The sequence below is a fragment of the Zosterops lateralis genome (genome assembly GCF_965231275.1).
Source record: "Zosterops lateralis genome assembly, chromosome: Z".
In the NCBI taxonomy this organism is placed as follows: domain Eukaryota; kingdom Metazoa; phylum Chordata; class Aves; order Passeriformes; family Zosteropidae; genus Zosterops; species Zosterops lateralis.
Genome location: NC_139800.1, coordinates 12,343,807 through 12,371,208, shown reverse-complemented (window position 1 = coordinate 12,371,208; position 27,402 = coordinate 12,343,807). Strand labels below are relative to the sequence as shown.

Below are 27,402 nucleotides of genomic sequence, written 5' to 3'. Positions count from 1 at the left end.
CCGTGTCCCTGCGGGGCCGGTCTGTCTGTCGGTCTGTCTGTCGGTCAGCATGCCCCGGGCCGCGCGGGGCTTCCCCCGGCTGCTCCCGCCGCCTCTCCGGGAAATGCCCCTGGCCCAGGTCAGCGCACCCCGCCCCGGTGCCTCCTACACATGCGTTCAGCTTCCCCAATAAAGCGAGAAATGACCCTTTCTCTGGCTGTTTTTCCTCCTACGCTCTCCCCGCCCCCACTGCCCGTCCCCCTGGCTCCCCCCACTCTGTTTTTCTCTGGGGTTTGAGCGGCAGGAGGAGGTTTTTGCTGATAGGCTGCGCCCTCCGTCAAACACTCCTGCGCCCTCTCCGCGGGGCCAGTGGAGGTGTAACCGAGCCCTCCGTCCTCGGCGCGGCTCCTGCCCGCATCCCTGTTTGCTCCTTGCCATCCAGCCTTCTCTGGGCTTCTGGTTTTAAGGTTCAGGTTTTGGGGTTTGCGTGTTTTGTGTCTGTCTAACGCCAGTCCAGGTTTTATAAGGGTAAGCTGATTTTTCTGGTTCTTTTTACCGTAGGTGCCTTGAACGATAGAGTCAGTCCTGGATGTTTGCAGCCTTCTGCTTCAGCTGGCAGAGAAGAAAAAAAGGTGGACACTGACCCCGCAGCAGTTGCTGCCTGTGAAAGGGAAGAAATATCCGACACTGTTCTGGGATTATTTCTGCGTGCTTCGTCTGAAGAGGCCTCTGAAACAATCAGTAGACATCTGTGAAGAGAATTGAGGAAGTCGTGAGGCTTTTTCTTCTCGCAGTGTCGAGCACATCACCCTTGGATTCTTTTGTCCGCATGGCATGGATACACAGCTAAATTAATGAAGTTCTGAATACTTCAGGTGCCATAATAAAGTACTTTTCTCTTTTTACATGTTCTTTTCCTTCTCGGCAACATTCTTTCTGAGTCAGAGGCATAACCAGTTTTCTTAACTGACTCCAGGTTAAATGTGGCCTGAGTCACTGTGGAGACCTTGCTGAAAAGTTTCATGGCAGATTTTTTTCTTCCCCTTATTTTCATTTTTAAGATTTTCTGACATAGTCTTCTCTCGTTTTGCGGTGAGACCGATTTTCTAAATGAAGAATTTAATAGATGTTTGTTTATCCTTTTTTCTTTTGTATTTTATTTAATATTTTTGTTGGAAAATGTTCTTGCCGATAAGCAGTATGGAGGTATCCAGATAACTGTTTACAAATGCCTCTGCTACCGGAAGGTAGGAAATGTTCTACAGTTCATGTGTGAAATTTGGGTTTTTGGCATCACAGTTCGTGGAGTAAAACCTGTATTTATTTCACTTGGAGCTGATGCTGCGTTTAGTGGTATCTCCATGGAATAGACAGGAGAAGAGACTGTCAGAGAAAATAAAAGGTTTTTGAGACAGACATTGGCAGACTTTGTAAATAGCCTTGCGGGATCAGTAAGCGAGAAGGATGGGTAGCTGATTTCTGTGAGGTCAAATCTATGTCAAACTGCTACAAATGTAGTATCAACGGGAACTCGGGATATTATCTCAAGGAAAGCAAACTGGAAAAGTATAGATCACGCAGTACTAACACCTTGTGCGGTCCTCTTGGATTAGGTAAGTGTTGTAGTGTTCATGAATCAATTTATACTTGGAAAAACATTTTATTAGTAGAACAGATAAACCAGTAATTTGTACTGGTTAGAAGTTCTTTGAGTTGTTGTTGTTTTTGGAGAATATTGAATGTTGAAACTTGTTAATTTTTACTTGCTGGTTTTCATAATTAATGGAATAATTCCTTAAGAATTTGAAGAATACAGGTACAAGGAGAAGTGTGTAGGTAGGTGTGATTTTTATGTGAGATTAAAAAGTACCTATATCTAGACTAAATCCATAAGGAATTTAGCCTTCATGTTGATGTTGTAATCCCAGCAGTGAATGTTATATTCTTTTGACCAAGTCTTCTGGGTAGCTTGCATCATGTATCAGTCCTTTCATTTGTGTTAGATATGTTTGCAGCATCAGGGTAGTAATAAAGAGAGGTTGTGGTGGTTTTTTTTTTTTTTTTTCCTCTCTCTCCACTATTATTTGTCACGTGTGGAAGCTAGAGGGTTTTTTCACCAAAAATATTTTACTGTTTATGCATGCTAGCTTTTTTCTGTGTTGATATTTTAAGATTGACTTCAGTGTATTTTCCTCTTCTGTAATGGGAATGAATTAGTGTCCTGGCGTGACAGGTGTCCCTAAAAACCAGGACAATTAGTCTGACTGGTCTGCAAGTACAACACTTCAAAAAAAGCTCCTTCTCCTTGGAATGATTCAAAATTAAATCTAGTGGTGAATTGGCTTATCTTCCTTGTTATTTTTAGAGTATAGTAGTTTCCTTCACCCCACAGTGATTAATTTTTTTTTTTAATTTTGGCATTAATGTGTTTATAATATTTTTTTAGGTTTGCATTCAACTGAACTGCTACTTGCTGAAAGAAAATTAGGATGGACAGAGCAACTTAATTCAAAAGTCAGTGGTAATTTTACTGAAGTTCTCTATCCCCTACCCCACCCTGATGATTCATAAGGCTTTAAATAATTAAAGTATTATTGGGTAGTCTTTAAACTGAGCATCTGGTAGAGGTTACACATTTGTTGTTACCTTTTGAAATGTTTTCAGGGCTTCTACAATACTGAAGTATTAGTAGTAGTGAGCTAATGAAAATAAGGTTTTCTCTGAGGGCGGTGCAAAGATGTTTCAGAACATTGCTTGTGTTAAAACCTTGTAGAAAAAGTGTAGTTAAGCATGTGAAATTTCATTTAAAAATTACTGCAGCGTGTTTTAACTCCTGTAGCTTGTTATTTTGGCCCCAAATGAGGGACTTGCATTTACATAAATTTTGTAAATTGTCAGTCTCACTAAAGTTCTTATCTGTGTTGCTACTATCTAAAAGTTCAACTATCCTGAGTTTTCTGCTTTGAATGATCTTGCTGTTCTGTTGTTTTAACTTCTATTTCAGTTTTATCGTTTTGAAAATATGGGAACTGGAACATGAGTAGGGGGCTGTTTCAGTGATCTCTGGCTTTGGCTTGTGGCTCTTCTGTATTGAGTCTGTTTGTGGCTGGGATTGACTGGTGAGCTGAGCCACTTGTTAAGGGACCAAACCAATAGAAAAGAATGATCTTGTATATTCCTTTACTTGCATGAGTATTTTTGTTTTGAAAGCATTTGGTAGATGGAGAGTTCAGGTGTGAGTGGCCTTTTCATTTGATTCTTGTCTATTGTATGCTCATGAGAGTAATAGCAATATTCACTTCTTAACTTACAGAAAAATTGAAGTGTTGCTTGTTTTTCCAAGCTATTAATTTTCCTGTGCAGTGAGATACTTTTATTTCTTTTTAAGATGCTCTCACTGAAATCAAGGAGCTATATCCCTCACTTATTATTTGGGGTGACATATTTTTTCTAGACTCTTCTCCAGGAAATTTTGAGGAGTTTGCTTTTTAGCTTCACTAAATTAATTTTGTCTTTACACCTCTGTATTTGCTGGTAGAATAATTCTTTTATTCCTTTTCCAGTACATACACTTGGGAGGTTGGAGTGTCCCACACTTAAGGGGAAGGGAGCACCCAAGATTCATAAATGCTTGTGGTTGAAAGGGACAACAAAAATTGGAGGGTCTACAAAAAGCACCAGGTTTTATACATAAATTGCACGCTTGGCATTGGAATGGGTATGTCAGTCCCTGGCCTACTGTGTAAGTGCACAGTTTACATAGAAGGGATAGGGTAGAAGGGAAGAGATGAATTAAGGAGAGGGAGGGAGGGAGAGAAAAAGGGAGAATGAGAGATCACCAGCTGTTGTTCCTAGTGTTGGTCTGGCTGATGGATGTCCTTGGGTGTGTAGACAGGGCTTGGTGTGGGGTATGTTTTTATATGTAGTTTTTTTGCCCTGATGCTAAGGTTTTAATTTTCTATGTATATCAGTTATCTTGTATGTCCATTGTTTGAAGCCTTTCTGGAAATAGATTGGAGGGTTTTGGGTCATCCCTGGTGATCTCATTATCCCTGTACTGCACTGGTCTTTGGTCAGCAGTTCATGCCTGCTTCTTGTGTTGGCGATGTCTTTTGTTTGTTGTGTCTCCGTGAGCTAGAATGAGATGTTTGTCCCAGAAGAATCCTGTCCTACCTCTGCTGGCCTCTTTTCCAGCCACATCCCACTTACCAATAACTGTTGGTTGGCTCTGCAGTCATCCAGCTATTGATGTTTGATTAGCCCCTTATCCTCTGGGATTCTACAGAAGTGTATTTTTTTCTTATTTGTGTGTGCATGTGTTTGATAAGGATTCAGGAATGGCTTACAGCTGTGCCCTTATACCCTAAACAAAATTCATACCCACTGAGGAGAGAATGCTAAGTGTGCTGGCCCATTTTAATTTCTTCCCCAGATTTTTGTTTTCCAAGTGCCTACAGTCTGTTAAATGCTTTGCAGACAACTGTGAAGGTCATGTCCTTGCTCCCAAGCGCTTATACTTTACGCCTTGATAAACATATCCCATTTTGTAGTGGAATGATAACTGTCAGCATGTTGTGTCTTTTACTGATGTATTTATTCTGGTAAGTTCATAAAACGGGTACATTTGTACTGGCTAAGTCAGTGCAGGTGCAGGTTGCTCTGCTGTGTGGAAAACCCGCTGGTGGAAACTTTTGAGAGTAAGTACTCTTTAATCTTGCAGCAACGCTGGAACGGAATTACATCTGTAAAATGATAGAGGCAAATTGTGCAGATATTTAGTGTTGTACAAATTAATGTACTTAGTGCTCCTTTTGTTCTCCATTCTAATGAGGTTATTCTGTTTAACATGTGTGGATGAAACTGTTACAGTTCATCAGTAACATCTGAGGACTCAAACAGATGCGAATGAAACTTGGCATGCTTTTTGTTTCATTTTTTCTTATTCTGTGTGTTTGAGTAACTGGATGTAGTAACTGATGATAATGCCCTATGTGGTGCTATCAATTCTTCCACAGTCTCTTCCTTTCATTTCTTGAGTAAACATAGAGAAATAGCTGAAATAGAGAGTTTATCTCTTTTATAAGCTCAACATATAAACGTCTACCTTTTTCAGCTGCTGCTTCTTCCTTGTTACAATTCCAAGTGCTAAAGAGTTCCTGGTAATTTCTTACAGAACATATGCTGACTAGGGCAATGATGTAATTGAACTCACACTTCAGCTTTTGATTTTGAGCCTTGTTAAAGGGCAAGAAATGAGTATCTATCAGGCTTTTGCTAAATGGTCAGTACCTTTTGGTGGAATTGCTACATACCAAAGGGTGTTAGACTTTCAAGTAGGAGAAACCTGGCTGTAGTTTACCTTCAAATGTGAAGTTACTTCATGTTATGAAATAGTTTGGGGTTTTTTTTTAATCTACATTTTGGTACAAAGTGCAAAACCAAACTTTTTTTGTTAAAAAGTCATCATTATATTATCTGAAGGACTTAGCAGGTTCATCTATATCTAAAACACTTCTTAGAAGATGCTTTGATGTGCAGAGGTGATGTTGAAACCTGTTGCTTGTGAACCCTGTGCATAGAAGAGGGGGCTGTATGATAGAGAGAGCAGTGCTCACATTCCAGATCCTTATGCAAAACAGGGTGTGCTTTAGTTGGTTCATTCTCCCATAAGGAACTTGAGCCTGAAGTTGAAATGAACGTAGATTTTTTTTTCTATATTTTTGTTAAGTCTCTGTGAAGGTAAGTATTATGTCTGTGGCTGTAGTAAAGAATGTGTTGGCTTTGATTGGTTAAAAGACTGGCCACTATATTTTTGACTCTGTATTCCTCCTACCTAAGCATAAGTGTTCAGATCTAACAGAGCACCTTGCTCCTTCCTTAGTGTTCTGCAGGAAACCTTACTTCTTATACTTCTTTTTAAAACATCAGACAAGAAGGTAAATTATAAATTGTATGGATGTCTTCTTTTGTTCTTCTGCATTGTCCGGTTATAGAATATATATGAGGATAGTTCTGTATTGGATGGTGGGGTCATGGTGACTAAAACTAGGGATTTTGCTCTCTCTGCAGTAGCATGGTTGAGAAATAAGAGGCTGCAGTTGAAGTGTTTCAGAATTTTTTTTTTTGTTTAACTTATGGGAGAGACCTTCAAAAGTTCAGCTCCCTTTCCTTTCTATTGATGGTATGAGTTTTAAGCAATAAATTTTAGAGAACCAACTATCTTGAGAGAATTACCATACCCAAACCTAATCTTTTTTAAAAAATAGTTTTGTATTGAAATGCCACAAGGGACGACATGACGCTCTTTCCCTTCGCAGTGTTAAAAGTTTGACTGTAAAGATGTAAACTTACTCTGTTGTTGTGGTTTTTCACTCACACAGAGAGGAAAGAAAGAATCTTCAGTTGGAGCATTTGTCATGCTTTTGCAGCAATTTGTCATCAGTAGGAATCCTTCCAGTTTCAAAAACTCATAAAACTTGTGTAAGGGTTTGAATGTTATTTGCTGTTTTATTAACATGCAAAATAACTTGAAAATAACTTATTTTGATTTCTTGGGACTACATGAATCACAGAATAGTAAGGAAAATGTCTAATAAACTGTCTTCTAAAGGGGAAAGAAAATTGAGATACATAGATTTTAAATAAAAGTATTGTTTAGACCTTATATTTAGCAACTTGATTTCAAATTAGTGCTAGTCTTAACTAGAGATAGCAGAGAGGGATAACAGAGAAAGATCTGGTATCCCTGGAAATTTTTCTTTTGACTGAAGATGTGTTTTATGGCAGAAAAAAACCTTTGATTGGTGTGGGTTATTTCGAAGGTCTGCTTAATTTGAAAAAAGTCTGTGTTTGCTGGTAGTTTCTTTGCCTAATTCAGATCAATACTTGGTAGTTTTCCTTTGGCTCATGATAAAGAGTTGAAGACAAAATTTAAAGCTGGTCTGTGATGGGAGGACTGAAGGGCCAGTATTCTGACTGCCTTGTTAGAACCTCTGAAATTCATACATATGTTCTTGTTTGTCTTCTGATGAAATAGGAATCTGATATGTATACTGGAGCTCATTATCAAGGAAGCAAAGCAGTAGCAGCAAAATGAGACACCTCTTTCCCATATTCTCATAACAGCACTATAGTGTGCTTTAATTCTCATGGCTTACAACCTTCTTGTTCCCCATTTATAAATATTATGCTAAAAATTACATTGACAAAGTGAGGGTGGTTTGTCAGATGTGTGTAGTTGAAAAGTGAAGTTAAGGGTCCCCTATGTAATTTGTGGTGTGCTGTACTTACTGCGATAATAATCTGTGAGGCATTAGATAAAAGCTCATAGGAATGTGCCACTTAGATATGCATACATACTAATTTTAGATTCCCTTGGAAAATATAAATGTGTATATCATCTCAGTGCTTTTAACATTTATTTTCTTGGAGGTTTTCTCTGTACAAATCAGTTGGCTGAACTTCTAAACTGGTCTTCAGGGAGGATTAAGAAATTTGTATCTCTTTTCTAATTTTGTGAACTCATGGCTTTAACCTTCCCTCCCCTCCCCCCATTGTTACTAAATTTGAAATTCCATTCACAAGTTTCAAGTATTCCTAGCTGAGTTTATATTGCCTTTTATTTTAATAGTCTTCTTACAGTCTCTCAAGTTCCCAAGTGTCACAGAAACTGTTTCCTGTGAAATGATACAGGCTACACAGAGGCAAAGTTTAAACATAGAACCTGAAAATACAAAACTGTTTTTCCTTGGTTTTCCTTGTCCTCTGCTGATGGGTTCAGCAGACAGGGTTGTTTGTGTATTTTTTTCCCAATTTTGGCATTATTTTAAAATTAGTTTTTCCTACTAAATTTTGGTCAGCTCAATTTAAATAGGATGTAGTTTTACTATGGTAGATGCATTCCAAAACCACACAACTTTTAGTAGATTAAATTTTTAAAATGTAGACATTTTGGCTATTTTACTATATTATTGGTCTGTTTTTTCTTATTATAGCACTATTTTGTCTGTTTCTTCATGTTATAACATTATGAAAAAGTAAAGCTGTTTTTTATTTTCACAGTTCAGACACGTATTGTTACCAAATGTATCTTATCCATAGTAATGAAACTTACTGTAAGTATTGAAGGTTTCTGAGCTAGAGAAATACTTCTATTTTCTTCAGTGGGAGGGACTACTGAGGTTGGTTCAATACTAGTGGGAATGTCTCTGCCAGCTGAATACTGGTTAGACAAGTTAAACAAGCTTCCTTAAATTTGGGTGGGGACTGTCTCTGGTCTCATGTCCTTGTCATCTTCAAATTATCCTGTGCTTCTTTTTTCTTCACCGTCAGTTAAAAAGTTAGATTAGGGAACACTTAAATATCTTATAAGTCGATGGTCTCGACAGGATTCTTCCATGGGTACAGAGGGGGGTTCCATGATGGGTGTTCCATTCTTCTGTAAGTGCTGATGCTATTGCAAAGCCGTTCATTACTATCTTTGAGAGGTCTAATGGTCATTGGGAGGGGTTCTGGGCTAATAGAAGAGAGCACTTATTAGTTTTGTCATTAGGAAGGATGAGAGGAGAATCCAAGGAACTACAGGCCAGTCAGCCTCACTTCAGTCCATGGGAAGGTTGTACACCAGCTAATCCTGGAAACATGTTTCCAAACTAATGAAGGACAAGAAGGTGAGTGAGAGCAGTCAGAATGGCTTTATGAAGGGGAAATCCCACTTCGGCAAGCCAATAACCCTTTGCAATGAGGTGACAGGGAGCAAAGGATGGTGTTTATCTTCACCTCAGTAAGGCTTTTGGCATTGTCTTCTCTGACATTGTCATGGAACAGGTGACAAGTATGCGTGGAGAAGTGACCAGTGGGGTGTATCCAGAACTATTTGAACCATCAGGCACAGTCCTTAGGGATGCAATCAGTGGCACAAAGGCCATTCTGAAGAAGCTTTTAGAGTGTCCCCCGGGGTTCAGTGCTGGAGCCTCTGCTGTTGAATATCTTCATTGAAGTCCTGGACAGCGGGGCAGAATTACCCTCAGCAAGATTGCAGATAATATTGATGCCTTGAGAAGGCTCACCTGGAACAGAGACTGGACAGAGCTAGAGAATAAAGCAGGTATTTATTGAAAGGCCTTTAAGGGTACACCTTGGGCACGACAGGGCCTGCCCAGGGCTACACCAAAGTGGACTAAGAATGCTCACAAAATGGCTGACCTGTCATGAAGTCTTAAGTTTTGGTCCATTTGCATATTGAGGTTTAATTGTTCAATTACAGCTTCAGTTTGTGAGGTCCTGTCCTTGTTTCTCCCTTCAGTTCGCTGTTGTTTATGCTTTTGGGCTTGAAAGTTGTCCTTGGTTTTCAGCAGGAAGAGAATTTGTTTTGTCTACCTACTTTGTGAAGAGAGCTTACCAGCACTTACTGTGAAGCTCAGAACTACACCCCTACGTAGCACAGAATGTGAAAAACATGAAAGCTGAAACTTATGGCATTGATACAGGATAGGGGGAGCTGGCTGATACACATGCTTGGTGTTCTGCTGTGTGGAAAAATGTGGATAGAGGATCCTCAAAGCAAAGAAAAAGCATGAATTTTTTGGAATAGCAGCTGCATGTGCCAGCTACAGAGAAGGACCTGGCGTCCTGTTGAACAGCAAGCCAACCATGAGGCAGCAGTGCTTGTAAGGAATAAAGTGAAGATCCCTGCGAGACAGTAGGAAGAGTGTTGCCAGCAGGTCAAGGGGAGTTCAGTTTTGTCCTGTATGCAGCCCTGGGGAGGCCCCATGTGGAGGACTGTGTCACCCTTCCAGGATGTGTAACACTGTTACAGGCTCCCTGATACAAGAAAGGGTGAGACTTGGTAGAGAGAGCTCCCTTAAGGACCGCATGATAAAGAGAACTCAGTATCTTTCCAATAGGCACAGGCTCATGCTTGGTTTAAAGTCCTAGGGAAGGAAAAGTTGGCCATTAGTCTTTCAGAGTTATCTCTGGATGTTATACTTTAATTTTTTCAGATGGTCCTTTCCAAATTCAAATTTAGTAAGCCATTACCCTCACTTCTCACATAGAATTGTGTGAAGGTGCAAATGATGAGGGAGACTTTAGTTTTGTTAATACTATTGGTGGGACTAGAGACTGTAGGTACAGGAGTACTGAAATCCCAAATGCTTTGATTACATCTGCTTTCTCTGCCCTGTCATCGTGTAATATTTTAGGAGGTGATTTGTTTTGCCCTGCTGTCTGTGGGCTCTTGTGTCTACTTATACAGACAGTGCACGATTACCTCCAGCTCAGTACTCACAACAGTCGCTTTTCCAATTCCTGTAGAGTATTGTGCTCTTCCAGAGATACTCTGTGCCTATTTCTAGTGTTGTGTAAATGTTAGAGATTTTTTTTTTTAACTCTGTAAAGGTTTGAGTACAATTAAAGCTAGAAGAGATTCTGGGTAAAGGATTGCCTTTAAAAGGGACCATGAGTGGTCAGGTGAATTATGTTTTTCTGTAACCAGTTTATTCCAGAGCTCAATAGCCTCTGTTTTCATGATACATTTAAGGCCAGATTAAATACCTTTGTAAAGCAATTTGCTATTCTGCTGTGTTGTCAGAAGCAGTGCAGAAGATGTGATATGAGTTTCTATCAAGTAGAAAGTAGTGAAGGTAGTCTGCTTACGCTGTAAATTTTCCAGGGCTTGAACTGGAAACTTCCTTATTCTATTTTTTTAAAATTTCATTTATTTTTAATTTTGTTTTTAGTTTATTTATAATTTATTTCTAGTTTAGCTTATTTTTTAGTTTATTTTTAGATTTAATTTTATTTATTGTAAAGCTTTGTCTGTGTTTCTAGTGTTTTATAGTTGCCTGGCATGGGGGAAAAATAGCCTAGGTCTGTCTCCATGTCTTACCCTTTTTCTTCATAATGTTTGGCAGCACAACTGCTTCCTGGGGTAATGCTGCATTTAGGTGAGGTACATACTCATGGTTCTGTCTGTAGTGGCTCTGCAGGTACCTGTGCTGAGTCTGCTATGTGACTGCAGTGTGTTCCCATTTTTTGGTTTTTTTTGCTATGCAGAGATACAATCTGGAGTAACAGATGCTTGCTGGGGTTCTGCATTGTTCTTAGCCTGTGCTGCTCTTGGGCTTCAATAGTGGTTGGAAGGTATTGCCAGTCTGCCTGCTTGGTGGAATTACCCCAGAGAGAAAGGCATGAAATCCATGACTAACATGACTGTGGTGGCAGCAGTCCCAAATTTAGCACAAATGGTGTGAGAATGAGCAAGCATTTTTTCTGCCTGTCGCCCCCTCCCCCCTGTAAATAAATAGACGAGAAAAAAACAAATACTAAAATAAATTAATTTTTACTGCAAGAAGTTACATAACTTTATTAAAATGTGACAAATTGTGTTTGTTAAAGCCAAGATGTACTCCGTAACATATTTCAGCTAGTTTGTTTATCTGGATCTCCTTGGTCCATGTATTTCATGCCTTTGTTTTATGTGAGAACTGAGTGCTGGAGGTTCTAGTTTATGAACAAGCTTTGCAAATGAAACTTAAATGTTAGTAAGTTTGTTTGTCCCAGTAATAGTGAATTAACAGTTGCAGATAAGGTGAAAGTTTTAATAAGATGAAGTTTGAGGAAGCACTTGGCTTCACATGAAAGTTCATGAATAGAAGGGTATTTTCCACTTTTGTATCATATTGAGTTCATTTGTGTTATTGCAGGAAAAGACCCTGGAATTTTATTTACATTTTGGCTGTAATGGTTATTCTTTCTGCTTAAAAAGTTAGTTTTAGAAATTATATATTGTTTTTAAATAGCAGAGGAGAGATAAAAAAGTTGCTAGAGAGACATCACTCTTGTAGGGTTAGCACTGAAAATAGGGAAGAAGTGGATTAGCTTTTACAGTGCTACCTTTGTATAATGCATCATCCTGCGTTGCAGTTATTAGGGTCTGATTTAGAATTTCAGTAGAAATCAACAGGTTCAAATATTTGTCTAAGTGTTAAAGCTGTTTCAGAATATCGTTTTTCTGATCTTCAGGACCATGCGTCTGCTGTCCATCTTCAATCTACTGTGATTGATACTTTGTGGTGCTGGTGATGTTTTGGGTTAACACATCTCTTTTCTTGCTGAAATTTTCTCATTCCAGTGTTCATAACCACTTTTTAAATACGTCTTATGTCTTCATTTTGTGAGGCAAAGTAAGCCAGATAGTTTCCTTAGACTTTTCATGTCCCTGATCACTGAAATAATTTGTTCTCTTTAATCTTTGTGCTGTTATTCTTACATGTGATTTCACTTGTTCTGTGGTAATTTAAGAAAGAAAAATATAGTAGTGTGGGGAAAATTTACTGTAGTCTTTAATGTTTGGTTTCTTCATTTAATTTAGTAATCACAAGATAAACCAATGGTACTTTTTGTAGCTTCATTTTTGTTGTTTTTGCAGGTTTGGGTGCTGACCCTAGGTGTTGTTTCTTAGCCTTTTCCCAGAAATTTTGACTCCTGATTCATGCAGTTGCTTTCTGATTCTGTTTTCATAACACGTTATTTATTTTTGTAGAATGGAGACAATACAAAAGTTTTTCCCAGGTGCTATCCAGATAACTCAAATTTGTTTAGGATATATAGTTTCCTGCTGGTTACAACTGGTGAGAGATAGTTTCTGTTGTAAAGAACCTTGTTGACTCAATCATAAAAAAGCCCAGCCCAACCTTTTGTGTGTAGTAGTCGAGTGTATTTGTGCAGTTGTTTTTATTTCAGCTGCAAATGTGGCTCAAAGTAGATGACTGAGTAATATTTATGAAAATCTCTTCACTGTACATCATCTGGAAACAGCTGTTCATTATTCCTTGGCAGTCACTGCCTTTTTATTGAAGATCATATTTCACAAAATTATAGAATTAAATATTATTTAATTGAATATCAGATTAATTACTGCATGTTACTTAAAGCAAAATTCTTCACAGACTTCTTTCAGATCCCCCCTCAAAATGTGAAACTTAAGAACAGGATTTCATTCTTTGCTCTAAACTATTTCGTTATCCACAACACATCAACACATTACTTTTATGTAAGTTTATGGGTTATGGAAGACTTTTTTTACTGATGTCAGTAAGGTGACTACACATTACTTGAATTGATTACAACAGGCTGTTGCTGACATGGGACAATAGTCTGACTGAAGATGTTTAGATGTATTTGAGTGTTAATAGTATGAGGATAGCAGTATTTCAGTATATTTTTCTTACCTTTCTAGAACTGTGTAGCTCTGCTTCAGCAGCTGAGAGCCTCAGCCAAGTTGTTTTTTGCCACAGTTTGGTTGAAGAATGCCAGATCTAAGGCAATGCCAGATGCTAATAGGGAATAGTGGCTTAAACATTCATGATAAATTTTGGGCCTGCTCTTTTGCTACCAAGAGAGTTTCTGAAAGCCCTGGAACTGTCTGAATCTGTGGTGTTTACTGCACTAAGGATACTTCTGATAGCTGTGTTAATGCTGGGAGTACCTCAGCTGCTTTGTTAGTGTTACTGAGCAGCATTTGTGTGCTGTGTATGCAAGAGAACTTGCTAGTAGAGGTATGATTTCATGTCAGTGTAATAGAGGCAATTTTATGCTACTGACTTTCATTCTATTCAAATACTTTAAGTATTGCCTTTTTTTAATTTAAAAGTAGTAGATAGTATGTATCTGAATAAAGGTTGCGAGTGCTTTGGTGGACACAGAATGCAGACACATCTCTGACTTTTTGGAATAGCTTAGGCAGGGGACCTGAATAGTAGGGAAAGGAGGTAGAAGGAACCTTTTTAGTGTTAAAATGTGTTGCAGAGTAATTTGCTAGTTGTTGGTCCACCTTTGGTTGGAAAGCAAGCAAGAAACACACTAGTGTTGGCCATCAAGCTGATCACAAAGCATTTAAGCATAGTAAATCCTCCCTGTGGCAGCAGAGGTGCCTTGCTATCAAATAGGTGTCAGATGATCTGAACAGGGATCATGATTATAGTAAATTTTTTTTCTCTATAGGGCAAACTTGTTGGCAATATCAGAAAGCTAGCAGTGGTAAAAATGCTTATGAAACTTTGCAAAATGTGGAACCAGCAACTTTCAGCTGAGTGGGCTGTGTCCACTGAAGTAGTTCTAAAATATTTTTTCCTGACCTGCCCTTTGTTTCCCATTTAAATTATGGCTGGGATGTTTGTGCCTATTCAAAGTTAGAAAGGTTTAATAATGAAAGTACTCTATGTTCCCATGTCTAATTGCCAGACCCGGCATATGTACAATTAGGTGAAAAAAAAGTTTTCTCAGCTTCGGTGTGGAGTATCCACAGGAGTTGTTATTCACGTTAATGCTTAACTGCAAACCTCTGAGTTAGGTCAGGTAGTGTTCTAGAAATACATCTGTGCTTTTTTCTTGCTGGTTTTTTTTTTGTTAAAGCTATTTGGAAGAATTAGCCCTAAAAGTTTGTCTTTTATAGGCTTATTGAAACTTAAATATGCATTCTGTTGCTGACTTTGTTCTCTGAGTATTGTGTAGTTTTGGCCCAGATCTCTGTCTTTACCATTTAAGTTTATTTCTTTCTAAGAAAAGGACTGACTCATCTGACAGAGCAGCACTATCAAAAAAATTTTAGAGCTTTTTTAGCTGAGAACATGAGGAATCTGCTTATAGAAAAAAAATTGCATTAAGAAGTAGGCATCCAGTGTCAGTGAGCTGTGGGAAAAGGTGTTTTTACAAAATACCTTTCCAGTTCTTGGATACTTGGTGGTCACCCAGTCTTTTGTGCAAAGGATAAAAGGTAAGGATGTTAGTGAGTTAATAACAAACTCTTCTCATGGCAATTGCATAAATAATGAATGCTAGGAAGCTTGACTAGTTTTCTCAAAACAGTAAGATAAATCTGTTAAATTGCATTGTTAGTGGGTTTGCTGTCCTGCACTTAATAACTGATGCACCAATAACTTGGTGATGTTTTGTGGAATCTGTGTTCTTACTTGGTATAAAATCTAATCTTACTAATTGTTTTTCAGACTGTAAGTCCTCAGTCTGAAGACTTTGTTGTGTCAGTCTTTCAATACTGAAAATCTGTCTTAATTTCTGAACATATCATGATTCTTCTGCTTGGAGATGAAAACTGTCTAAGTGAAGGGGAATAATTTTTTTTTTTCTTGCTGGAATCTGCTCAGATTTGTTGTTTCTTAGTTTAACATCTCTTGGTTCATTTGTAAACATACATGCTTTTGTATACTGTTGCTGAATGGGATATATCAGTGAAAATGAATGTGGTTCCTTTTAGAAAGAGAAGCCATTTCTGTGATGATTCATTGACTCCAGAATTTTATTAATTTATATTTGACTAGTTTGATATAACTGGAAAACTGGAAATACTTGGAAAATTTCTCTGGATTTTTTTGTTGATGTTGGTTTAGGAGTGAGTTGAATGACTTCAGCAGTGTAATTTATAGTTAGTTATTTGGGTGAGACTTACCTTTAACCTTGTCTCTATTTAACTGTAATATTTGTACATCTTACCTTTCAGTTTAACTATGGTATTGGAAGTACCCAAAAACTTAAATATGAGCTCACTAAAAAGAAACAGCAGCTGAACTAAGTACAGTTTTACACTGAGTTTAATCTAATGAATTTGTTAGACTTCCTTTTAGAAGCTGGAACAGTCTTGTCTGTCAATGGAAATCTTCAGTAGCCTGCAATATTCTGGTTCAGGCCAGAGAACTACCATAATTATGGGTTACCAAGTTCAGATTCCTCATCTCTTGCTAATACATTACAGCAGCCATGAACTATATTTGTGCTCACTAACAGATTGCATTCTGCTCTGCAGAGGTGTGGAATTCACATTTATTTGGGCCTCCCTGTATGATGTGTGTGGGTGTTTATTGTGTTTTCACTACCTGGATTTCTAATAGCTTGTATATCATACTTAAAATATTTTTGAGTCATCGACCACTTTGCAGTGACTAGCTGCAGAGAAGGATTCAATTGCCCTAGTATAATTTGGGAAGTGTTTTATCAATTTCTTTCCTATCTGTGCTACAGTTCAGCTTCAGGTAGTATAGTTCACATTACCTTGTGTTCTCTTGCTTATTGAGAAATATTTTCTTACCTGCGAGACGAGTGTAGGGTAGAAAAAGTGTTTGAATTGTAAACCATTGCAATTTTTGGCCCATTTTTGAACTAGAGAATTTTACTGGATTTTGGCACTCTGGACATACAGACTCTGTTTCCATTGAAGCTAGAGACACTGTGAGGTTTGTGATGTGCCCAAGTATCTAGGTTTTTCATAAGGAACTTTCATGTGGCTGCTGAGACTAACTGCTAGGGATTAATTAAAAAAAACACAGCTTCTAGGAAGCTAATAAACTACCTTGAAAAATCCCTTCTAGATAGTACCAGAAAGTATTTCAGCAAGCCAATTTTGTCATAGTGTTCTGGATCAGACCTTATGCAAGATGCTTCATCCCATTTATAAGAGGAAATAAAGAAATGTTAGTTATGTTTTCATGATTCTTGTGATATATTTTATTTCTGTGACACTTTTGTAATAAAAGCACAGATTTGATGCTGTAAATGAGATGAGGATAGTTAGATTCTAAACCTGATCGTTGAGGAAAATAATATGGGAAAAGAGAAGGGAAGTACTGAACAAAAGACAGCACATGTAATCCCCTTGTAACATAAGCATCTGAAAGGACACATTTCTTTTCTTCTGATTGCAGGGACTTGCCATGAGGTGCTAAGCCTTTTTTCATTGATTCGGAGAGACTGGACCTAAATGGCGCAGCATGACTTTGCTCCAGCCTGGCTTAATTTTCCTACTCCACCATCATCAACAAAGGTGTGTTTTGTATTGTTCTTTGAAAAGACACTCTTGTTATTTAGGGAAGTCTAAATGTCATAATCAGAATAAAAATGCAAATCTCTTCATGAATATTGTGATGACAGATGACTCCAGTAGTTTATTGCTTCAGCAGCTTAGTTCATGGAAAGAAGCATATGCCTGGCCTTGGCTGTGGTTGGTTTAAAATTGCCTTCATCATGTGTTTAAAATCATGTTCCATGCTAGAAGTACAAAGAGAGCATGTACTTGACGTTTTTGCTTCTGATTTTTAATTGTGTCTTGTAAATTTTACAGTAGTATTATTCTGTCATCCAAGTGATTAAAACTATGCTTTCCTAGATTTTATGAAATGCCTCTGCATTTGATGGTGCAATGCTTGTTGCTACTGGTGGAGTGTGGTGCTTTCATACTGTGAGGCATCTTCACTCTGGCTGTTTCATCTAGACTGCTGTTACTTTATATAACGGGACAGCTTGGAAATGGGAAATAATAATCTCTTAATTGCTAGAATTTGTAAATATTCCTAAGTATGTCTTAAGTATGTCTATCTCAGAAATGGTTTTTCTTGGCCTATCTTTCTACCCTTTCTAATTTTGTGCAAATGCAGAAGCAGAGTCAGCATTGGATATTAAAACTCCTGTCATCTGCTTCCCTATTTGTAGGCCTATCTTCATTACAATAGTTTGAATTCAATATTTATATCTGCTGCTATGAAAATTGCTTTGCTTTTCTTTAATATATAACCTTTGTGAAGTCTTTCATATCCATGGAAAGTGCTTAGCCTTGAGAACCTTACAGCAATGGGCTTGTGGTATTGTTAAATGCACAGATAGATGGCACTGTTAGTTGTGTTCCTAATGCTTTGATTCTCTGTCTACAAACATAAACACATTATTTTACTAATTGATTGTCCTTATTTATATCACACTGTTTATGTCTCTTCTACCCTGACCTAGCTAGATTCTTTGTTTAGTATCATCTGTTTCTGGGCTACCTAGTGTCTGAAAATCCAAATTATGAAGCAGTCTTTGTTTTCTTTCTCTATGATTTCTGATGCATTCAATTCTTGTGATCTGATTTTTTTCAATGTAATATATTAAATTGGAAAAGTATTTGAGGCTTAATTTGATATGGTGTCACAATTGCAAAACAATCTTCACTACATATTTAAAGAGTGTGTTGCAAGAGCTTCACCTCCATGCTTTTTGTGCCAGTATAGCAGGATGAAAGTAAGTTCCAGAAGTACTCTTGTACCACTAGAAAATATCTGAGGTTTGGGTTGTATTTGTCACCTAACTTCTGAGTTGTGAGAAATTTTGTTGCAAGTTCTTGGCTCCTGTTCTGTTCCATGATTCTTTGCCTCATGGAGTTTAGTTAGATTTTCTTCTCTTTTAAAAGCTCCTTGTTGTATGCCTACTCTGGTGTAATATTTGTGTGTTGTTGTTGCAATGTACCTTATTTCCCTGTATTACCTGCTCCCTCAATGATGAGCATTCTGTGATATATACAGCACATTTGGATATTAAGTGCTTGAAAAGTCTGTTTGTAGTTCTTAGTTCACAGAATAAGATGTGATTCCTCCACAAGACAGGTTGCAGGTTTTGTGGCTCCCTGTCCCCTCTATATCCTAAAATACTTATTTTCTGCTGTATATCAAAAAAGCAGAAGAGAACAGCAGATAAGAGGGATGAAGGGGAAGCCAAAGTGTCTCATGTTTGGTACAGAATGGAGCTGGGATGAGGCTGTGGTATCAACAACATTTAAACTTGAGAAATAAAAACTGAGCTCTGCTTGGTCAATTTTTTGTGGGGGTGCTGAAATGTTATCATAAGTTTCTTAGTTGTAGGTTTGATGTGATTTGGACTTTAACCCTAGCCAGGTAAAGTTCCTGTCTTGGATTGTGCTTATCAGAGGTTGATAAGAGTTGCCAAGACAACTCTAATCCTTTGCCCTGGGTTTCGATCATCCTATTGTATTTTCCCCCATCCCATTGTATTTCTCCCCCACATGTCCAGCATACCCCAGACCCCAAAACCTTCAGGAGAGGTGTCTGACAGGGATTGGTGGGTCTCACAAGACCACATCCCAAATTCACCTGATTTGTTAATGTTGTGTATTGCATTTTGACCTTACCCACCTGGCTTTGTGTGATTGGTCTGGTAGCTTGTGTCCACCCCCGAGATTTTGGGGGAAGAAAAACCCCCTGTAACCGAGGCCGGGGGTCACTCCCCAGAGGCACAGGCCTGGAACCAGGGGCTGCCCCTGAGTTACCCGAATAAAACCTTTTCTCCCTGAGCCTCCGGAGTGTCCCCTCTTTCGAACCACGGCCGAGACAGCTAAGGCAAAAGCGCTGCGGAGCCAAAGACCCACGCAAAGGTACTGTTGGGCGTATCACAGCTAGCAGGGTGGCCCAGCTGACCTGAGAGACAGATACGCGAAGCAACAATTTTTATATTCCTGAAGGGTGATCACTTTCGGGTCTTACAGGTAGAGCACCCTGGTTTTCTCCTGAGCCCTTGGTAGATGATTATTTTTTTTCCTTACATAGCTTAAGGCTGGCACTATAGAAACCTTCTTCCAAGAAGCTGTGATTGTGAATGAGCTTTTTAATGTGACATACAGATTACAGCTTGATTGAAATCCATCTCATCTATTGCTGCTGATTTCCTTTTAACAGCAAGCTTTTCTCATCTCTCTGTCAATTACACACCTATTTAGGTGGATTTTGCTGTGTATCTGTCACTCAGTGGGTTTTGTTCAGGTCTGGAATTAAAGTGTGTCAGTGCAGTCAGTATTGCAGATGGGCAGGTGGAATGGGAAGCTGCTGTGAACAGTGAAACCACCTTGGGATATAGACAACTTTTAAGAAAGGATTGCTCTATAAAGGGTATGGGGACATTGCAGATGGATAGAGTAAATTTTACAAGTTCACTATTACTTCTTGTTGAGAAATTAGACTTCCTGTATTTCTTAAAATCTCTGTTTCTATCCCTCCTTGATTAGCTGAACTGAGTCAGATAATTTCTCAACTTACAGAAGGTACCAGTAAATTTCTTTTTGATTGCGAAGTTCACTGGCGTCTCTGCCTCGAGAGGCTTCGTAGACGGGTACCTCCATCATGTGGGGAAAATGCAAACTGCATGATCTCTGCACACTGCTTAGAAGAGTCAGATTCATTATAGCATGTACAGCTCAAACAGGATACATAAAATACTGTCAGTTACACTTTGTGAAAATGTTGATTGTTTTGCAGTTAATACAAAAGATGACAGTTAAATTCCAAAAGCAATATTAAGAGGTTGTTTTAGGTAAATGAACACATGAAGCACCTTCTAAACCTAAGACTGTCAGATCTATCACTTTCTGAAGTTTTGGCAGCTTAGTCAAAATCTTTTTAAGGATTTTCTTTCACTTTAATATTTAGGTTAATTTGGTAATTTTTGAAGTACTTTAATTTTAATACTTTTTTGCAGTTATCTGGTTTTGCTCTTCTCAAGGAGAGTTTGTCAAGTAATTCACATCACAAGTCACAGATTGGGAGGGTAGTCCCTGTACATTTGACTTTTGTACAATTTAAAAATACGTGGTTGATTTTTAAATATATACTTATTTGAGTTTGAATTTTAAGCAGTGAATATTGAACAGCACATTGAGCTCTACAAGGGCATTTTCCATAGAGCTTTGGCTAGCTTTTTTTGAGTGTGATTTCCTCTGTGAGGTAGGTGGGAAAAGGGAAGTAATTTTAAAGGTACACCCAGGGAGAAGTTATGAGGAAGACATGGGTTGTGTAAGGCAAAATGTTTTTTGGCTTTAATCCCTTTGGGTATGAATTCTAGTCAGGGTGTGGTTTGATTTCTTGGTGCTATTCTCAAGATTTTAAAAGTTTGCCTTTTTAAGTTATAATGGCAAGAATAATGAATTAGGCTTTGTTTGGGTATAGCTGCCTTGGGTGGAAGTGATTCCTTGCTTTCTATAGAATGCATTTGTGTAGTCTCTGAAAATCCAGATTAAGATCCCAGACTTCTTTTCTGCCTTCCAAATTGTGATCTTCTGTCCTTTCTTACCTTTTTTAAAATTTTCTTCTGCTGCAACATGTCACTTGTGCCCTGTTTTGCTGCCAAAACAAAGTAGACGCTTTTTACCTTGTGTCACAAACGTGTGGCTTGAGGGCTGTTTCAGTGTCCTGGAGCAGAATATGCAGCTTCCACTTTGTTAGCCTGGGAGATGGTGACATGGGTCTGAATGTGAGGACTGCTGCATTGTCTGCCATTCAAGGTTCTTGTAAGAGTGAATTGTATATACCGTGAACAATGTCCACGTTACAGTTCTGATGATTTTGTTATTAATTAGATCTCAGGTCTACCACTTACTCTTCTTTACAGTCGTCGCTGAATTTTGAGAAACATTCTGAAAATTTTTCGTGGACAGAAAATCGTTGTGAAGCAAATCGCAGAAGACACAATTCTTCAGAGGGTTTTGATCTCAACAATGGAAGGCCAAATGGAGGTATAATTTATGGAACACTGTGAATACGTTTGCGTCATTTCTTTGTAGTGCTAGCTAGAAAGGAAGTCTGATGATAGCTCATCTGTGCTTAATTCTTTTTCTGCAGTAAAAGAATGATAATGGAAAGACACATCTGGGAGAGGGTGTGAGCACTAAGGATTGGTTAAAGTAATGTGATTCCAGGTGCATTTCTGTCTTGAGCAGAAAAAGGGTAAAGTTAATACTCTAGCCAACATATAAATGAGCAGCCAGAAGAGGCTGACTTGTTGTAGGATTGGCTGGCTATCTTCTTTCTCTGGCACTGTTTTGTAAGATTCTTCCCTGCTGCTTATGCAAATGAAAACCTGTTTCCTATGCTACTGTATCTCAGTATATAGAGCTTATGGGTTACCTTTTATAACAATTCTGCGGAGTAAAATATTCTTTTTAAATAGTTTGTAATTTCTGCGGAGTAAAATATTCTTTTTAAATAGTTTGTAATTACATTTCTTTAAAATTTAAAAATCAAGGGCATTTCGGGCGAAAAGAGAGGAGTGGCTGGCGTTCACAAGGCAGAAATGGTCCAGAAAACATAAACCCTCGTGGAGGGAGCCATGGTGGAGGTTCCCGTACTCGTACCAGCACCTTCCATTGTGGAAAAGGTCAGGGACTGCATGAAAACACTGTACTTGATAATGAAACCCGCAAAAAGGAAGACAAAGAAGTACCCAACCAATTTGAGGCTGAGGATTTTGTAAGTAAATTGTAGTTACAATTAAAAAAGGTTTCATTTTGTCTGCAAGTACCATTTTGTCGATTACAAATCACCTGTTTCAGATTGTCATATAAGGAATTTCCTGTAGGTAAGGGAGTGTTAGTAGTTTGTCCATTAACTTCTCATTTTATATCCAGATTTTGTCCCTGTATGTTTATTTTTGTTACTTGTGTATTTAAGTGAAACTACAGTTGAGTTCCCATCTGCTGTATTATGTGTATGTATTAAATTCTACAGTTACTTTATTGGAATCTGAAATAGTAACAAAATAATCTTCATGCCTGCGGCCTTCTGAGATCCCCTGCTTCAACCTACAATTAGGATGTAAGGGGAAGGGTGATCTTACTCTCTGAAGAAATATACATTCTATTTTTTGCTTTGTCTGGGCAGTTCATGTAACGACATTGGCTGTTGCCTGTGATATTTTGTTGGTGAAAAGAAACAAAAAGTGAGCATTGACCTGTTTGGTTCATGGGGGAGATGTTTAGTCTGTCAGCAGAGGTCATGCTGCTGGTGTTACTGTGATTCTTTATTTCATTCATCCCACAATTCAAGAGTTATTTATTAAATAATGACCAAACTTTCTTTCAGCCATCTTTAAACCCTGAACGCGAGAGGGAACCAAACCAGAATAAATCTCTAGCTGCAGGTGTGTGGGGTGAGTATTTTTGATATTTTTAGGTGCAAAAATATAGCAGATATGAAGTTGTTTTATTTGAAATACAAGCCTCTGTTTAGAATTACAAAGGTAGAGATTGAGAAGACTTCAATATTGTTACAATGTAGGTATCTTTTTGTTCAAGGATAACACTTCCATATCAGTCACCTAGTCTGTAGATGCAGCCACAACTAGTATTCTTTCCCAGAGCAAGTATACATCTCTTTTTTTGTAAAGATGTCAAGAAACCTTCATCTTTATTTTCAAGAGGAAGTGCAATGAAGGTTGGTCATCTAAATTAATGATGTTGATTGCTAGCTGAAGTCTTTGTAAAAGAATGCTTCTGACTGATTAGATGTGTTGGAAGAATTTGGAGAGAAATCTGGGAGAGCTGGAAGAGTAGGTTAGCTTGCAGAGATTTAAGGTCTCTTTCTGGAAGCAAATGTCTCATGCTGTTGGTTGTATTTGTGTGGTTTTTGTATGACAAATGCAAACCTGAGCATGGGCATTGATTAGACCTGTTGCTGGGATTGTTTTCTCATCCTCATCTGAGTAACTCTGTCACTTAACAATTCTGATGGGCTTTATGTAGTCAATTGTTTACCCTTAAGAAGGTGGTAGTTTTAGATGGCAGGGGTTTAAAAGTAATAAATGTACTCAAAATAAGAAGATTTCTCTTTATTAAAAAATAATTAAACATGAAAACTTTTACTTGTTGACCTAAACAAATGCTAGTACTGAGATTTTAAAGGTATTTTAATTTGCTGGTTTTTTTCTCATACTTAACTGGTATTTTTTGCATGCTGAAGTTACATTAGATATAGGCCAACCCCTTAAAATAAATATCTCATTGCTGTAAACCTTTGCAGCATCATAAATAGCTGGACAGCTTTCTGGTTTTGTATTGTTAGCAGCTTTCATGTGATAATCTATCGTTCAATGAAAGAGTTTTGTAATTGAAAAAACTGACATTAAGGCTGTTATTATTCCATTTAGAAGGAAACAATATTCAGGACAGAGGACTGTCACAGTCCCTTCTAATATCTGTTAAAAATGTAGGCATCTCCTAGATTCCATTTTATTTAGTATATGTGATGGGGCCTGTGAGTATTCTGAAAAATCTTGTCATGAGGTTTCATGAGAATGAAGCTTACAGTTATGATAACTATTTTGTAACATCTACCTGCTAAACAAAGCAAAAGTCATGTATGTTTTTTAGATAGGATTTGTTTTTTTTTTTTTTTTTTTTTTTTAAACTGAGGATATAGTGAAGTAGAATTGCTTGCAGAGAGAGGACATAATCCTTGAAAAGGCTTTATACTCAATGTTGGAATGCATGTACAAGAAATACGTTTTTTTCATTTTTTGACAATTTTAGGACTGTTTTTAATAGGCATTCCTTAAGACTGCTAAGTGGCAGTTTCTCTAGCTTGACAGCTGACTGTGTCTCCTAGTTTGTGCTCCAGTGAACATGGAAATTTTGTTCTGTTATGTCCATCTGAAGCATGGAGCTAGAGGAACTGGCCATTGCCACGGTCTAACATGCAGTGCCCATCTTATCTCATGTTTATAGAACCTCAGTGCGGAGCTCTAAACTGAGCTGTGAATAAATATATAGCTAATTATTCTTTAGGAAACCTTAAGGGGAATATGAAAGCCGTAATCTCTTTTGAAGTTTGTGTAACTATCAACAACTAACTGTATTTTGATTTTAGAATTGCTATGCAGCAGTCTCTAGAACTGTGTAGCAGGCTTCTTGGAAGAATTTATTTTCTTTCAAATAGTGCAATTCCTGCATCACCAAATGAAATATTTTTAAAATTTTTGTAGAAAACGGAACAGAACCTGTGTTGTTCCAGATTTCCACAGTATATTATTTGTGGGACTAATACTGATTTAAGTTCCTGATTTCTGCCTGTTTGCTCTGGGTCATGTGGCTATCCTGTACCTTATGAACTAAAATTTAGTGAGATTGTACATAGGCACATATGCACAAGCACATATCTATAATACATACACACTTTTTTTTTTTCTTCTAGAGTATCCTTTAAATCCTAAATCTAGATCTCAGAGAATGCTGGTCATTAAAAAAGGCAGTACGAAAGAACTGCGGATATCTGGATTTCCAGTAGTGGGAAGTCTTCACTCACAGCCAGGAAAGAATGGCACTGGCACAAGTGTTTATAAAGGATTAGTGCCCAAACCTGTCACTCCACCTGCTAAGGTGAGTATTGGATGCCAGTATTATTAAAAACATGCCTACAAAAATCATAAGCACATTCTGAATGTGCTTATTTTGTTCCTGAGAATACTGTTCCTAGATTATCATGTATTCAACACTTGAAAAATGCAACACACCCCAAAATTTAATAGAAACAATTTTTTTGCCTTTTTCTGTTTAAATTATAATTATCTCTCTTTGCTTCTCATCTAATGCTTTCGAGAAGTGCTGCAGCTGTACAAGTGAGAGTAAAAATGGTGTTTTTAACTTATGGAATAGCAGTCCCTTTTGTATATATGGTTTTAACAGAACAAAATTACGTACATAGTAGAGAGGTATAGTCAGCATAATACATTCAGAATTTCTCTGTTATGGACAGAAATGATGTTATAACCTATTAGTTTCACTTTGTCTCTTTCCATATGCATAATCACAGAATATTGAGTTGGAAGGGACCTACAAGAATCACCAAGTTCAGCTCATAAGTGAATGGTCCATATAGACCTCAAACCCATGACCCTGGCATTATTAGTGCCAGGCTCTAACCAGCTGAGCTGTTCTCACTGGCTTCATCTCTATTTTATTGTTTCAGGAATTTTCTGTGCCCTTGCGAACGTATAATGGATTAGTTCTTAACTCTGTAACATTTTGAATCTAAAATAATAGGTAATCTAAATATATAGATAATCTAAGATAATAAATAGCATTGAAGCCTCATATTTAATTTTCAATACCTCAAATATGAGGATCTTAATTGTTTTGAAATTTTAGTCTTCATATAAACAGTGTGAACAGTATTTATGAGCAGATGAATTGCTGATAAACAGCCTCTCTCCACAAGAAAAACAGATGTTTGCACTACATTAAGGTTGCAGTTATGATTTGCTTTTGCTTAATCATTTTTCTGAAGATTCTTGAAAAGAATCCTTTTGTAGTTAATGATTCTTTACATCTCTGTTTATATTTCTGTCTAGCCCACACAGTGGAAAAGCCAAGCAAAAGAAAATAAACTTGGGAATGCATTTCCTCATGAATCTGCATATGGTGTTGGCAATTTCAGTCCTTTCAAATCAACTGTCAAGCCGCTTACTGTAACACAAAATTCAGTTAAAGAGGTAAAGCAGTGGGGTGTAGTTAAATCTATAAGACATTTAATTTGTTTAAATGAGGATAAACTTTATGCAGAATTGTATTAAATGTGGGGTTTTTTTTTGGAACTTAATGTGCGAGAAAGATGGAAGGCACATCACCAGCTTTAAAGTATGGCACAGTTTCCTTTGTAGGTTTGATTTAGAATAAAAACCCATATTAGGAAGTACAGCCTGATACATTTAGCCTTCAAAACTGCTAAAGGTATTGTTAAATATTTCAGAAGGCCTACTGTTCATTAGCAGTGCTCCATAAACCTGCATCTCTGGGTTTACATCGACACACTGTATATACCAAAATGCAGATCTTCCCTCTGCTTTTGACTGAATATATGTGAAACCTGAAACAACAGATAACTGTGTTTAAAATTTTTTCTAAATGAAAACACTTATAACATTCTTTCTTTTTCTGACTTCCTACACTAGTGTAATCGGTCAAATTCTTCATCCCCTGTTGACAAATCTGGTCAGCCTCGTTTAACAAAATTGACAAGAATGAGGACTGATAAGAAGAGTGAATTTTTGAAAGCATTGAAAAGGGAGAGAGTGAAAGAGGAACGTAAAGATGAGAATCATCATGGGCAAGAGAAGGTAATTTTGCTCATACTTACTGTAGATCCAGTAGGTTTCAGACAAACTATAACCTACTTTTTATTTTGCTGTAAGTAATTATCAGATGTTAAGTAATGGTCTTGGATCTCTAAATGAAGGAATGGAATTACCTTTTGATGAATTTAATAACATAGTTTGAAGTACTACTCTTCCTCCAGTGCTGCTTTGTAGTTTCTTTTTGTCTTTCTACAGTATCTGTTAGTGCATGTTCATGACATTGGTACTTACAATGTTCAAGACATTGGTATTGTCTTTAGCAGCAATAAAAAGGATAAAATAGGCTTAGTAAACTAACCTAATCATAGATGAATTTATGCTGGAAAAGACGTTTGAGATCATCAAGTCCAGCCATTAACTCAGTACTGTTAAGTCTGCAAGTAAGCCATGTATTCAAGTGTCACATCTACATGTCTTTCCAATACATGCAGGGACGGTGACTTAGCCACTTCCCTGGGCAGCCCATTCCAGTGCTTGACTACCCTTCCTGTGAAGAAAGTCTTTCTGGTGTGTAACCTGAATCTTCCCTGACACAACTTGATGCCATTTCTTGTGTCCTATCACAATGTTGGCCAGCCCCCACCTGGCCACAGCCTCCTTGCAGGCAGTTGAAATGTGTGGTAAGGCCTCCCCTGAGCCTTCTTTTTCCAGGATAAACATGCCCAGCTCCCTCAGCTGCTCCTCACAGGA

The 27,402-nt window shown here is 37.8% G+C and overlaps 1 protein-coding gene across 1 annotated transcript in view; it reads left to right on the top strand.

Moving 5' to 3' along the window:
- Window positions 1-314: 314 nt before the first annotated feature.
- The window catches only part of GPBP1 (GC-rich promoter binding protein 1), a 35,825-nt gene continuing 8,737 nt past the window's right edge, over window positions 315-27,402 (top strand). The window contains exons 1-10 of the mRNA XM_083883362.1: window positions 315-446; window positions 541-1,592; window positions 2,426-2,493; window positions 16,695-16,813; window positions 21,199-21,322; window positions 21,832-22,055; window positions 22,668-22,734; window positions 24,774-24,958; window positions 25,930-26,070; window positions 26,530-26,694. Coding sequence (XP_083739488.1) covers window positions 16,751-16,813; window positions 21,199-21,322; window positions 21,832-22,055; window positions 22,668-22,734; window positions 24,774-24,958; window positions 25,930-26,070; window positions 26,530-26,694 — 969 coding nt within the window. The 5' untranslated portion in view covers window positions 315-446; window positions 541-1,592; window positions 2,426-2,493; window positions 16,695-16,750. The remainder of the gene's footprint in view (window positions 447-540; window positions 1,593-2,425; window positions 2,494-16,694; window positions 16,814-21,198; window positions 21,323-21,831; window positions 22,056-22,667; window positions 22,735-24,773; window positions 24,959-25,929; window positions 26,071-26,529; window positions 26,695-27,402) is intronic.